Source organism: Salvelinus fontinalis, chromosome 17, assembly GCF_029448725.1.
Source record: "Salvelinus fontinalis isolate EN_2023a chromosome 17, ASM2944872v1, whole genome shotgun sequence".
In the NCBI taxonomy this organism is placed as follows: Eukaryota; Metazoa; Chordata; class Actinopteri; order Salmoniformes; family Salmonidae; genus Salvelinus; species Salvelinus fontinalis.
Window position 1 is genome coordinate 15,409,530 of NC_074681.1, and position 13,625 is coordinate 15,423,154.

Genomic DNA, 13,625 nt, shown 5'->3' on the forward strand with positions numbered 1-13,625 from the left:
TCAATAGGAAGTCGAAAAATAGTCAATAACCCAAAATGGCTAAGGTTTTCCATGCAAAAACACGTACCCATGGAAAAGATCTCTTGTGCTGTGTTTTTAGATGTTGATGTTGCAATTCAGGACACTACAGCATATAAAAGCTATTCAGTTTTTCTTTACTTCCAACATTCAGCAATATTTTCTCTGTGGTCAGCCATCTGGTGACACCACAGTTTAGTCAATATTTCAGTTCCTTTAAAAATGTCCACACAAATCCTGGTCCTGGTTTCTCACCATGGTCAACAACAAGTTGTTTTCTTTTACCAGTAGGGGGCAACCTTAGCCATGTTATAAGTATTTATCACTATTGCACACAAAGAAATAACACAATAGACAACTCAAAAGTAGATGACATTCATCCATATAGATGTATAAAACAGTGAAAAATACCCATAATCTCTATCAGCAGTAACTCAATAAAAACAGGAGTTTTTGAAACACAATATTTCAAACAAACATTGTTTATGTCAAAACTATTTATGATCATAAGAAAATTGACACAGTAACAGCACTGAAGTTTCAAGCACTTGACATGTTGATTAACAACCTATACTCCAAATTCTATTTGGACATTTTCCTGCGTAACCCGCATTGCTGGTATGTTTGGTCAGCTGAACACTTTCCCTCGGTCTTCCAACAGCACTTATGTAAGTCAAGTACAGGAGCCGGTGAGAGGAAACAACCTTTTCTTTCCCACGGACACCCTCCCAGGCAAACCGGCGACCCAGGGACACCCAATCATACTCTAGCAAAAAAATGAATGTTAATGGCAGTAAGTAATCAAGATACAAGGACAGCTTTTTCAGCTTTTCGGCTCAGGTATTCGAACCAGCGACCGTTCGGTTACTGGCCCAATGCTCGAACCACTAGACTACATGCTAAAAAGGTAACTTGAAACACATTTTCGCTATGAAGAGCTGTTTAGCTGGTTAAACAAAGGTTAGCCATGTATTGGCAAAAATGTATGTCTGAATCAAGAAAACTTACCAGCAGGCAGAGGTACTTGCCGCACTGGTAGCCTATTCGCGGGTACTTTTTCATTTTTTACTTTATATATATATACACTGCTCAAAAAAATAAAGGGAACACTTAAACAACACAATGTAACTCCAAGTCAATCACACTTCTGTGAAATCAAACTGTCCACTTAGGAAGCAACACTGATTGACAATAAATTTCACATGCTGTTGTGCAAATGGAATAGACAAAAGGTGGAAATTATAGGCAATTAGCAAGACACCCCCAAAAAAGGAGTGATTCTGCAGGTGGTGACCACAGACCACTTCTCAGTTCCTATGCTTCCTGGCTGATGTTTTGGTCACTTTTGAATGCTGGCGGTGTTTTCACTCTAGTGGTAACATGAGTTGGAGTCTACAAACAACACAAGTGGCTCAGGTAGTGCAGTTCATCCAGGATGGCACATCAATGAGAGCTGTGGCAAAAAGGTTTGCTGTGTCTGTCAGCGTCGTGTCCAGAGCATGGAGGCGCTACCAGGAGGCAGGCCAGTACATCAGGAGACGTGGAGGAGGCCGTAGGAGGGCAACAACCCAGCAGCAGGACCGCTACCTCCGCCTTTGTGCAAGGAGGTGCACTGCCAGCGCCCTGCAAAATGACCTCCAGCAGGCCACAAATGTGCATGTGTCTGCTCAAACGGTCAGAAACAGACACCATTAGGGTGGTATGAGGGCCCGACGTCCACAGGTGGGGGTTATGCTTACAGCCCAACACCGTGCAGGACGTTTGGCATTTGCCAGAGAACACCAAGATTGGCAAATTCGCCACTGGCGCTCTGTGCTCTTCACAGATGAAAGCAGGTTCACACTGAGCACATGAGCACATGTGACAGACGTGACAGAGTCTGGAGACGCCGTGGAGAACGTTCTGCTGCCTGCAACATCCTCTAGCATGACCGGTTTGGCGATGGGTCAGTCATGGTGTGGGGTGGCATTTCTTTGTGGGCCCGCACCCCTCCATGTGCTCGCCAGAGGTAGCCTGACTGCCAATAGGTACCGAGATGAGATCCTCAGACCCCTTGTGAGACCATTTGCTGACACATGCACATTTGTGGCCTGCTGGAGGTCATTTTGCAGGGCTCTGGCAGTGCACCTCCTTGCACAAAGGCGGAGGTAGCGGTCCTGCTGCTGGGTTGTTGCCCTCCTACGGCCTCCTCCACGTCTCCTGATGTACTGGCCTGTCTCCTGGTAGCGCCTCCATGCTCTGGACACTACGCTGACAGACACAGCAAACCTTTTTGCCACAGCTCGCATTGATGTGCCATCCTGGGTGAGCTGCACTACCTGAGCCACTTGTGTGGGTTGTAGACTCCGTCTCATGCTACCACTAGAGTAAGAGCACCGGCAGCATTCAAAAGTGACCAAAACATCAGCCAGGAAGCATAGGAACTGAGAAGTGGTCTGTGGTCACCACCTGCAGAATCACTCCTTTTTTGGGGGTGTCTTGCTAATTGCCAATAATTTCCACCTTTTGTCTATTCCATTTGCACAACAGCATGTGAAATTTATTGTCAATCAGTGTTGCTTCCTAAGTGGACAGTTTGATTTCACAGAAGTGTGATTGACTTGGAGTTACATTGTGTTGTTTAAGTGTTCCCTTTATTTTTTTGAGCAGTGTATATACACACACACACATACTGAACAAAAATATAAAATGAAACATCCAACAATTTCAAATATTTTTCTGAGTTACAGTTCACGTAAGAAAATTAGTCAATTGCAATAAATTCATTAGGCCCGAATTTATGGATTTCACATGACTGGGCAGGGATGCTGCTGCAACTCGCTGTTTATTATCTATGCAGTCACTTTACCCCTACTTACATGTACATATTACTTCAATTAACATGTACCCCCCCAAATTGACTTGGTACCGGTACCGACTGTATATAGCCTCGTTATTTTGTCATTTTTGTAACTTTATTTTGATTTAGTAAATATTTCCTTTAGCTCTTATTTTTTCTTAGAACAGTGCCCCATGGTGGCGATGGGGTTATGCTATGGGCAGGCATAAGCTACAGACAACGAACACAACTGCATTTTATCGAAGGCAATTTGAATGCACAGAGATACCGTGACGAGATCCTGAAGCCCATTGTGAGGCCCATTTTGTTTGTAGGTATCTGTGACCAGATGCATATCTGTATTCCCATGTGAAATCCATAGATTAAGGCCTAATTTATTTATTTCAATTGACTGATTTCCTTATATGAACTGTAACTCCATAAAATCTTTAATATATATATATTTTTTTTTCTTCTAGAACCTGGGTATTCAACCAGGGGTTCGCAGCCTGCTAGGGGTGCACGGAAGTACTGCAGGGGTTCTGCATTTATACTGAATATAAATAAAAATGCAACATGCACCAATTTATATATATACATATATTTAAACACACACAAACACAGTCAAAAGTTTGGACACGCCTAATCATTCAAGTATTTTTCTTTATTTTTACTATTTTCTACATTGTAGAATATAGTGAAGACATCAAAACTATGAAATAACACAGACTCATGTAGTAACCAAACAAAAGTGTTAAACAGGGGTGGTATCCAGAAGATAACCCTATTTGGTAAAAGATCAAGTCCATATTATGGCAATAACAGCTCAAATAAGCAAAGAGAAACGACTGTCCATCATTACTTTAAGACACGAAGGTCAGTCAATCTGGAAAATTTCAAGAACTTTGAACGTTTCTTCAAGTGCAGTCGCAAAAACCATCAAGTGTGATATATATATACACACACACAAGAATATTCTGGAGTATCAAATTGAGGTAAAAGGAACATTCCTTGCTCCATAATGGTTGTCTATGATGAAAGTGGTACATATAGTGAACAGTGTAACGCTATCCCTAGGTTTCACAGCAATGTGCCCATGTCCATTATAAAAGCTCGCCTAAAATCCAGTGGCTAAAGTGATGGCGGAGAGGGTCTGTGTAGCCACGGAGCGTAGGGTGAAGGTAGGCACTGAGAGAGGGGTGAGCAGGTAGAGCTGATGTTGGGTAGTCTGCAGGCCAAAACACTTACACTCCTCAGTCACCAGGTAGCACTGCAGCGGCTGGTGGGAGAAGCCCAGGGCAAAGTCCTCCCGGAGGGAGTCCCCACGTTGGGCCTTCTCCCCTGGGGTCAGGGCCGGGGTCTCCTCCAGAGGAAAGTAGTGAGTGGTGGTGAAAGTGTAGAAGAGCCTGAGCAGCTCCCAGCAGCGTGCCTTGGAGGGCAGAGGATGGTCACTGGGAGGATGGTTGGGGTTAGTAATGATGGCTTTCACATAGGAGACAGAGCGACGGGACTCTCTGTTGATGAGCAGCAGAGCCAGGACATCAGGGCGGAGGGTCACAGAGCCTGGCAGGCAGCGCTCCCCCACAGCCAGGCTACTTCTCAGGGCCTCCAGTAGAGGAGACCAGAAACAACCCACCAGCTCGCTCTCAGCCCTGTGCAGGGTGGGACTGGGGCCGCACAGCACGCACACATCCGCCCCCGGAAGCAGCTGGAAGCGTAGCAGGCGATGTGCAACCGTGGGGCTGCCCTGAGGCAGGAAGACAGGGGTGTCACAGGACGCAGAGCCTGAGAGGGAGAGAGAGCGGGCCAGAACGGATAGGAGAACTACTTCCTGCGGCGCCAGACGCCACCATTTTTCCGTGGCGGTGGCTATCCGTCCGTGGACCATCAGGCAGCCAAACTCGCTATCTGCAGCCTGGGTAAAGCCGTCTAGGCCCTCCTGAAGCAGGGTGGCGTTGGGGGGCAGCAGGCAGTCCGCGCAATGCGTCAGGTCCCCCATAGTGCCCTCCTGTCCTTGTCCCCCCTCCAGGAGCTGGTCGATGAGGCGATAGCAGGAGCGCAGGTCCCTCTTCAGCCGCTCCACGTTCCTCAAGCTGGCCAGCTCATCCTGCCCCAGCACCAGCACCATGCAGTTCCACACGTTCTCCAGCAGGCGCCGCAGGTGGAGGTCTTCTCCTGCACCACCACCTTCCTGCTGGGCCTGCCCACCGCTGCTCACCGCTATGAGCATCACGCTGTCCTGAAATACCCTCCACACCATCCGGCCTCCGCGATCAGTCTCACAGCCAGCCAGCACCACCCCCTGGCCCGCTCCGAACATGTGCACACCGTTCAGGGAGCCGATGATGGAGAAGGGGAGTTGCTTAGAGGCCCCCCGGGTGAAGAGAGGAACCCCACTGTTGGCAGTGAGGCAGAGAAGCTGCACAGAGCCTGCCTGTTGGAGCATCATGTGGCTGGGGTGGCCAGGCTAGGCGCAGTCCTGAACCATCCACTGACTGGCCCTCTGGTTTAATGATGGAGAAGATTCAGCTCTAATCCATGGTTATGGGACACTTGCAAGAAAACAGGAGCAGATGCATGCAACAAGAAGTTATATAATAGATCGTGATTACATAATGCACACAAGCAGATATCACTTGTCATGCAAACATTTCGCAGATGTGTATTTGCAGACAACTTTTAAGCATTTAGCTAGTTACTATAACTAAGCAAACACGCAAAATGCCACCTCTCTTTTTCATTGTTTTCAAGTCAACTAACGCTAGACAGGATCCATCTCCCTCTGTTCTCTCTTCGTCACACTGGTGCACAGCAACTGAGACTGACTGGGAGCCCAACAAAGAGGGTCTTTAACACACACACACACAGGGCAATTCAACCAGACTGCGCCTGTACAGATTAATTTTGTATCGCTCAGAAAGTTGGCAGGAATATGAGCATTCGTGATTTCAGACGTTTTTGTTATACTTATTTTTGTGCCCTGTGTGTGTGTTAGCTAGCTAGCTAACGTAGCGATAACTTTTTCACTGTAAACAGGACAAAATTATCGAAATAAACTTGGTAGCTATCTATTTTACCAAAAGACGTGTTGCCGGCAAATAGCTAGCTCACTATCTAATGTTTTTTTCCCTCTTACTTTTCTTTGCTGAATTCCTTCCATCACGAAACGAGTTGACTCCATTCACGTTTCCACAGCAACTGGCACTGGCCGTTCTCACATGATCAATTCATTCAATCAATCAGATGATGTCTCTAAAGCAGATCTTATATCAGTTTATCATACCACAATCCTAATTTACCACTTGGAGAATAAATAAAATAAACTGATTTTAGATCAGTGTTTACGGCTGCATAATCCCTCTTCCTATTTCCGCCTTTGCCTCTGGTGAACTGGCCAGTCAGGTTCGAGAATGTTGCGGCTGTTCACGAGCGTATTGTCTAGGCGGCGCATGACAACTCGCAGATCCTTTCAACATTAGAACAGAATAATTGAATTAGTTTGAGGAGTTTAGGTGGTTTATAGATCGAATAAACTGCGCAGCGCCAGGCATACATTCGTGAATAAACAGGATATTCATTTACGCTGTCAGAAGAACTATCAACGAAGCCAACTAATAAACAATAAAAAGGTAAGTGTCAAATATAGACCGAAGCAGAACACGTTAGCGCAGCGTTTCCCGAACTCGGTCCTCAGGACCCCAAGGGGTGCACGTTTTTGTTTTGTTGCCCTAACACTACACAGTTGATTCAAATAATCAAAGCTAGATGATTAGTTGATTATTTTTAATCAGCTGTGTAGTACTAGGGCAAAAAACAAAACGTTCAACGAGTTTGGGAAACCCTGCATTAGCAAGACATACTTATTGACAAAATGTATAACATGTTAGATGAGATTAAACATTTTTTTTTTAAGTCAGTAAGAAATGCTCATGGTGTCAATAATAGAATTTAAGGTATCAAGGTATAGTAATAGATAAAGTAGCCTGAATTGCGCTTTCCTTATTCCAAGATTGTAATGAATTACTCCATATTTCATGCTGCATCTGATTTATGTTACACATTGTAATATTGTCCACAATATCATCACGATACGCGATCTTTCTTTCCACTGATGTACATAGGTCCTGAATGAAATGCAGTGTCTAAAGTTAGAACTGTGAGAGTGAAGTTTCTGATGGAAATTGTCCATCCAAAGATAACCTGCTGAAAATCCAAGACTGTAGGTAGCATCTGGTAGATTGGTAGGTAGGTAGCTAATAATGAACTATATACAATGCTTCACAAATACAGACAGATTGCCTTTGGGTAAATTCGAGACTATTCAGCTCATGATAAAACCACATGGTCATGTAGAAGATGTTCATTGAATAGGGAAGTGCTAAGAATGCAGATAAGGGGACTTTAAATGGCTCCTCTGTCTTTGAAATTGACTCATCCGAGCACAACGAGTTCCTTGGCTTTTGATCAGAGCAGAATCCACAACTAATGAACCCACATACCTCTCTTTGTATTCCAGTGTGCCCACTACTGTGATTATCATATCCTCCACGTTTGTTATGTATACCCTTTATGGCCCATATCCATCATCCAATGAAGACTGTGCTTTTTGGGCATCATTAAATGCACTTTCTGGTCTTTGCATTTTTACCCTACTATTTCAACAGTATCAAGTTATCCACATCGCTTAGCAACTGAGTACTCATGCATGTCAGTATTGCATCATTGAATTTTTTTGTTCCAAATCAACTCTGGCTTCTCTATTCAACACTCAGTACATCAGATGCTCTGTAGTTGGTTTCAGAAACCCAATTGATCAATTTCCAGATAACCTCTCAACACATTGTATTATATTGAACAAACTTCATGCAAGTAGTGAATGTATTCAGTTCATGACAGACCTTGGGTTTATTTAGTAAACCGAATCTAGTTTTGGATTAGATTCTTGTGTTCTCTTTTCTACAAATCTAACTTTTATTTTTTATTTTACTAGCTGGAATGGAGAACAAAACCAATGGATCACTGGAAGCCAAGCCGTAAGTTTAGAGGGTGGTCTTCCTTCTGAGGCTATAGATGAGGGATAAGATTGATGGCCTTCTGCCTTGTCCCTATACCCATTATCCTGTCCTCTCTGTTCTGTCTTTCTAGTAAGGTGGAGAATGGACAGCTGCCGGATCCTGCTGACTGGGCGGTTACTGATGTCGTTAACTATTTCAAAGCTGCAGGATTTGAAGAGCAGGCTACTGCTTTCCAGGACCAGGTAAATTAACAGAACATAATTTACTAACCTTGCAAGTTACACATTCTTCTCTCTCTCTCGTGAGTCAGAGCTTCCCAATCCCTTATTTTCGTAGGAAATCGATGGAAAGTCTCTGCTTCTGATGACGCGGAACGATGTCCTGACAGGCCTGTCCATCAAACTGGGGCCAGCACTGAAGATCTACGAGTACCATGTGAAGCCACTCCAGACCCAGCATCTGAAGAGTAATGCTAATGCATCATAGCATCACCCCATGCTCTTCCATGTGCAACAGGACAGTCATCTATGGAGGAGGGTTGAGAGGCTGGACGGACAGACCAGGCCGAAGACGTTTATGGACAGCAGAAGATGGTGCTTAGAAAACTTATTTGCATCCTTATGCAAAGTCAATGTTCTTTTACTTGAAGTGATGACCGATGCCAAATGGTTTACGCCGTGAAATTAATTTACAAAAGCATGGCAGTGATCATACGGTTTTTAGTTAACTGAGTGATATTGGTTTATGAAAGTAAGGACTTGATTCCTTTATTTGAATACAATTATTTTACAGGTCTTAAAGTACACTGTACAGTTTTTTTTATTTTCTAAGAGTTAGTTTCAAAATATTCTAATCAAGCATGCTACTGAAGCGGATTCAACTGAATTTGTTAATTTAGGGGACAGTCCTTTTCAGATGGACGCAAAGGTGCACTAGATGTCTGACCTGCTGATAAATATCCCAACCTTGTCTTGATATTTTCATTATATACAAACTTTTGAACACGGTTTTGATTTCAGAAAAAAATTGCATGGTAATTAGTTGGAGGAAATGTGTTTGAACCCTAGTCTTAGAATTACTGTTCCTCCATCACTGTGAATTTTTTCCCTAATGAGCCACTATGAATATTAGATGATCAAATCAGTATCTTTAAGCATCATGTACATCAATGATCTATTTAAAGTGATGCTCTGGGAACTTTGTATAATTTCAGCCTGTAGTTTTTAAAGTGGTGCTTACAAGCCAAAACGGGTCCCCGTTTTGTGTACTATGTTACGAATTTGTGCTTAAGATCCCGGACTGCATATTTAAGCACTTGGGGGTGGGGAATATAGGTTAATAAGTGTTCTTTGATTTCCTTATTCACCATATTCTTTCATCTTAAAAGGGTGGCTTTTTTATTGTTTTGGATATTTTTATCAAAAGTTGTAGTCTTTCCCTTTTGTATTGTTAAGGTGCTCTGTTTGCATTCTGTTATGAAATAAACTACTTGCATCTTTAATGATTTGAGATACCACTATCAGTCTGACCAAAGAACAATTAGCAAACAATCATGTAGAGAAAGAAGAATGTTTTAATTTCTAAATACAAAAAGTCAAGAACAATAATGAATAAAATAGAAAAAGGCACAATAATTTACTTGAAAACCATCCTGTGCCATGAAAAATAAACCTGTAATCATTTCCTCTAAGGTGGTTTGCTGAAAATAGATGGCAAGTCTTCCTTTCATGATTTCTGACATGTTATTCTACACTTCATGAGATTCTGTGGCAGTGGAATGCCATGGGAACTGAATAGCAGTGTTGAGGTCAACTTTTTCCCTGTAGCATCAAAACAAAGGCCTGCAAGACAGGAACAGGGTGAGATAAGCACATGCATGTATCTTGAATGTCTCTGCATTGCAACCAAATACTAGTCTGCAATCCACACTGATTCCGTTTGGATCCAATGAAGGACTACATACACAACCAGAAGAGCACAATTTTGTTTTGACACGAGGGGAGACTCACCAAAAAATGCTGTGGTTTGTCTGTCCTATGGGTCTGTCTCACAAGAAGGAGCACACCTTCTGTGGTCTGAAGGGGTTGGTGCTGGAGGAGACCCCAGTGAGTAGGGGGTCCTGGAGGGCATTCTGCATGCAGAACTGCTGAAGGTCTGCTGCTGCCTGGGACACCTGAACAGAAACCATAATACAGGAATATAGTTGTGATCAAAAAAACGACCTGTTGCAACGGGTAACATTGCACTCATTGTTAACTTTAAGACTCCTACAACTATCCCCCATGAATGTTGCCAATATTAGCTATCAGGTGTGAACACAGATCCTTAAATTCGGCTATGAATGATCCTAGGGCGGTAGGCCACACTCTATAATGACCGACAATTCCAATTCCATTAGAGACGATTAAGCAAAATATTGTGTTATCGCAAGATCACCATTTTTGTGCCTAGATTCCACGCCCTTAGCTAGCTATTAGCCACTGTTAGCTAGATACTGATGCTAGCTGACTAGTTTCCCTGAGCAGGTTTATCAAGTATGTTTGAGTGTGAAATACATTACCTTCACTCTGTTGATGCTCGCTTCAAAACGCAGCTGCTGGACAACTTTCTTCATTGCAACGAGATTTGATGAGCCAGACATCTTAGAAAAGAAGCGGAGACAAATCGAAAAGTTGATCACACATCCGGTTTTGAATCTTCTGCGCAGTTGCAGTGTGGCTCAGTAAGCGACCGCGACTCAACTTTCAAAATATTGTCACGTGCAGAAGTAGTGAAACGCCTTTCTTGCCAGCAGTAATTAATAGACCATAAACACGAGAAAGTATTCACACCCATTGGCTTACTCATTTTGTTGTGTTACAGCCTGCATTCAAAATTAAATATATTAAAATATATCATTAAATATATGTTTTTCTCTCACCCATCTACACACACAATACCCAATAATTAAAGTGAAAACATGATTTTAGAAATGTTTGTAAACATATTGAAAATGAAATATATGAATATTTAATTTACAAGTATTCACATCCTTTGCTATGACACTCCAAATTGAGCTCAGGTGCATCCAATTTCCTTTGATCATCATTGAGACGTCACTACAACTTGATTGGAGTGCACCTATCAGCCAATTAAATTGTTTGGACATGACAAGAGACACGTTCTCGGTTAAACTGTGTAAGGAGGAGTCTAGAAGCTAATGAGACTGATTGTTTGACTACAAGTGAGAGATGTTTGAATTTGTTGAATCTTGTTTCACTATTGCAGAAATGCGTTAAGTTAATGGGAAATGGCGGCGAGTAGTGAGGACGAAATGGAGAAAAAGTTCGTGAAGCAACAGGTGTGCTGGCAGTGGTGGAAAAAGTACAAAATTGTCATACTTGAGTAAAAGTAAAAATACCTTAATAGAAAATGACTCAAGTAAAAGTGAAATTCAATCAGTAAAATTCAACTTGAGTAAAAGTCTAAGTATTTGGGTTTAAATATATTTAAGTATCAAAAGTAAATGTAATTGCTAAAATAATCTTTATCAAAAGTAAAAGTGAATATTTTCAAACGAGATGGCACAGTTTGTTTTATTGACGAATAGCCTAGGGCACACAAATACTCATAATTTACTGTTTTGTTCAGTAATATGGTGTCGTAGCTCAGTTGCTTTAAGAATGTAATCAGGCACGGTGCATGAACGGAGGCGTGAGTTTTGTACGAAGTAAAGACGTTCATTAGTGATGGGCATTCCAGCTCTTTTGGCTCAGCTCACCAAAAAGAACCGACTCTTTTGGCTCCCAAACGGCTCTTAAATTTTTTGTTGTTGTATTTTTTCAAAACATAACATAAAGCATTTGCATTTAAAGTACAACTTTTTAATGAATATAAACAAAGTGCATATAAATGTAACAATTCAAAACGAATACAATCTGAACAGCATAATAACAGAATATTGCACCACATCAAAGAAAAATAAATAACAATGTGCAAAACTGCAGCATCCCACTTTAAAACATTAAACTGGTCCCTCTTTTCTCTCCTTTATTGCCATGTTATAACCAGCAGCACACAGCAATGCTGACCATATTTTGCTATTATGAGAGATTTGCATTCAGAAATGCAAGCTGCCTCCCTTTTGAGGGGCTGATGCGGTTTCTTCTCTCAGTAATTATTTGTCCCGTTTGAGAAGACCCTCTCAGAGGGAACAGACGTGGCCACTATGCAGTTTCTCCCTGTCATGACTTTAGTAAGCCGTGGGTAGACAGAGGCCTTGTTTTCCCACCAGCTCAGGAGGGGCTCCTCCAAATAGGATCGGACCTCCATTATGGCATCTGCTGTGGGATTCCTTCACGCTGCATCCCCAGTTGCTCTCTCCTCAAACAGCAGACGTTTGTGGCACTACTGCTGGTGCTTCTGCTCCATCTTCTTCCTGTTGCCTGAGACAGCTGACTGCTGGGGCTGTCCCACCCTGCTGCTGAGGTTATTCTTTGAAGAGCCTCATCAATCGCTCTGGCATCACTGAAAGCTAACTTCTCAAGTGCAGCGGTTTCTGATAGCATGTGATTATATTCCATTCTGTGGAACTTTCTGTCCATTGATGAACATAGTGTCCATCAACTCTGTCACTTGTCCTGTAGTTACATTTGCTTCTCTCTGGCGACTGGCTGTGATTCGCTGCAGACCCTTACACAGGAGTATCACTTTTGAGGCTGTCACATAGCTGAAAAGACAGTAAGGTATTAGTTCAGGTTCATGTTTTGTCTACTGACACTGCATTCTCATCTACTGCTCATATACATATATAATACTGGATTAAATAATGATGTAGTAATAACTGCTTACTGTACCTCTCCACTGATCTCCACAGTGACCTGCTCAAAGTGTTCCAGGACTCTGCACACCTCCTCCACCTCCCATTCCTCTTGGGTCAGAGCATAAACAGGTGCATTGACAATGGCCACATTTTCATGGCTTTGGTTATGTTAGCTGCATTGTCACTAACACAACATACCACTTTTCCATCTACTTGCCATTCTCTGGCCACTCAAAAGTTCCTCTGCCAAGTTATCTGAGGTGTGTCTGTCGCTGAACTCAAAGCAGTCCAGAAGACAACTAGACATCAAAAAAATCTTCAATGAAGTGACATGTAACCGACATGTAAGAAGTGGTTACCCTTGATGTCCAGCATGTCTTGTTTTGCACACTTTGTACAAAATAATAAAATGCAGTACTACAGGATATTTCTTAACGTAGCTCTTTATTAGCTAGCTATAACTGGCATGTTCACGTATCGCCAACCAGGATCAAACTGACCATGACCTAACCATTTGGTTGGTCTTAACCAATCATAGCACAGTACGATATGGCGGTAAAATGCATCCAATTATAATTCAGTATGTTTACACATGAATATTACATCTCCCTTCTTTTAAAACAAGAGAAAAATGTTTACATATTCTAAGTGTTTCTTTTGAAAACATGCTCTGCAGTTTGAACTCAAGGTAAGTAACCATTTATATTGCATACTACACCAACTGAATCAACATATACTCTGAACAATGATCCAACATACTGTTACTTTTCAAACATGGGATTCTCAGCAACTCAGCTTTCACAGTAGAAATTACATCTTAACATTTCAAACAAATACAATATGAAAACATTTCAAGTATACTTTCAATAACAAGTTTACAGTCTGGAACTCTTTTAGGGCAGCGATCCGCCTACACCCTTTGACATTTCACAGGTCTAGTACAGCTCTGGGCTTGACCTCTCTTCCTGACCTT

General features: G+C 42.4%; 3 protein-coding genes across 5 annotated transcripts; 1 reads left to right on the forward strand and 2 right to left on the reverse strand.

The window, feature by feature from the left end:
* Positions 1-3,481: 3,481 nt before the first annotated feature.
* Positions 3,482-6,199, reverse strand: fuz (fuzzy planar cell polarity protein). Its single transcript, XM_055866283.1, has 2 exons — positions 5,973-6,199; positions 3,482-5,388 (listed from the first exon to the last, which is right to left on the reverse strand). Exon 2 carries the CDS (start codon positions 5,283-5,285, stop codon positions 3,954-3,956), a length of 1,332 nt encoding a protein of 443 aa, XP_055722258.1. The 5' UTR covers positions 5,286-5,388; positions 5,973-6,199; the 3' UTR covers positions 3,482-3,953.
* Positions 6,200-6,291: 92 nt separating this feature from the next.
* On the forward strand, positions 6,292-9,693 carry LOC129813773 (sterile alpha motif domain-containing protein 13-like). Of its 3 annotated transcripts, none has more exons than XM_055866291.1 (5): positions 6,292-6,465; positions 6,958-7,081; positions 7,827-7,869; positions 7,982-8,093; positions 8,188-9,693. In XM_055866291.1, exons 3-5 carry the CDS (start codon positions 7,832-7,834, stop codon positions 8,335-8,337), a joined length of 300 nt encoding a protein of 99 aa, XP_055722266.1. In that variant the 5' UTR covers positions 6,292-6,465; positions 6,958-7,081; positions 7,827-7,831; the 3' UTR covers positions 8,338-9,693. The 3 variants fall into 3 exon arrangements, with proteins under 3 accessions (XP_055722266.1, XP_055722267.1, XP_055722265.1); XM_055866292.1 differs by having other exon boundaries at positions 6,958-7,077; XM_055866290.1 differs by lacking the exon at positions 6,958-7,081 and having other exon boundaries at positions 6,296-6,465.
* LOC129813774 (guanine nucleotide-binding protein G(I)/G(S)/G(O) subunit gamma-5) lies at positions 9,407-10,578 on the reverse strand. The gene is made up of 3 exons (XM_055866293.1): positions 10,412-10,578; positions 9,861-10,024; positions 9,407-9,692 (listed from the first exon to the last, which is right to left on the reverse strand). Exons 1-2 carry the CDS (start codon positions 10,490-10,492, stop codon positions 9,899-9,901), a joined length of 207 nt encoding a protein of 68 aa, XP_055722268.1. The 5' UTR covers positions 10,493-10,578; the 3' UTR covers positions 9,407-9,692; positions 9,861-9,898.
* Between the last annotated feature and the right edge of the window lie 3,047 nt (positions 10,579-13,625).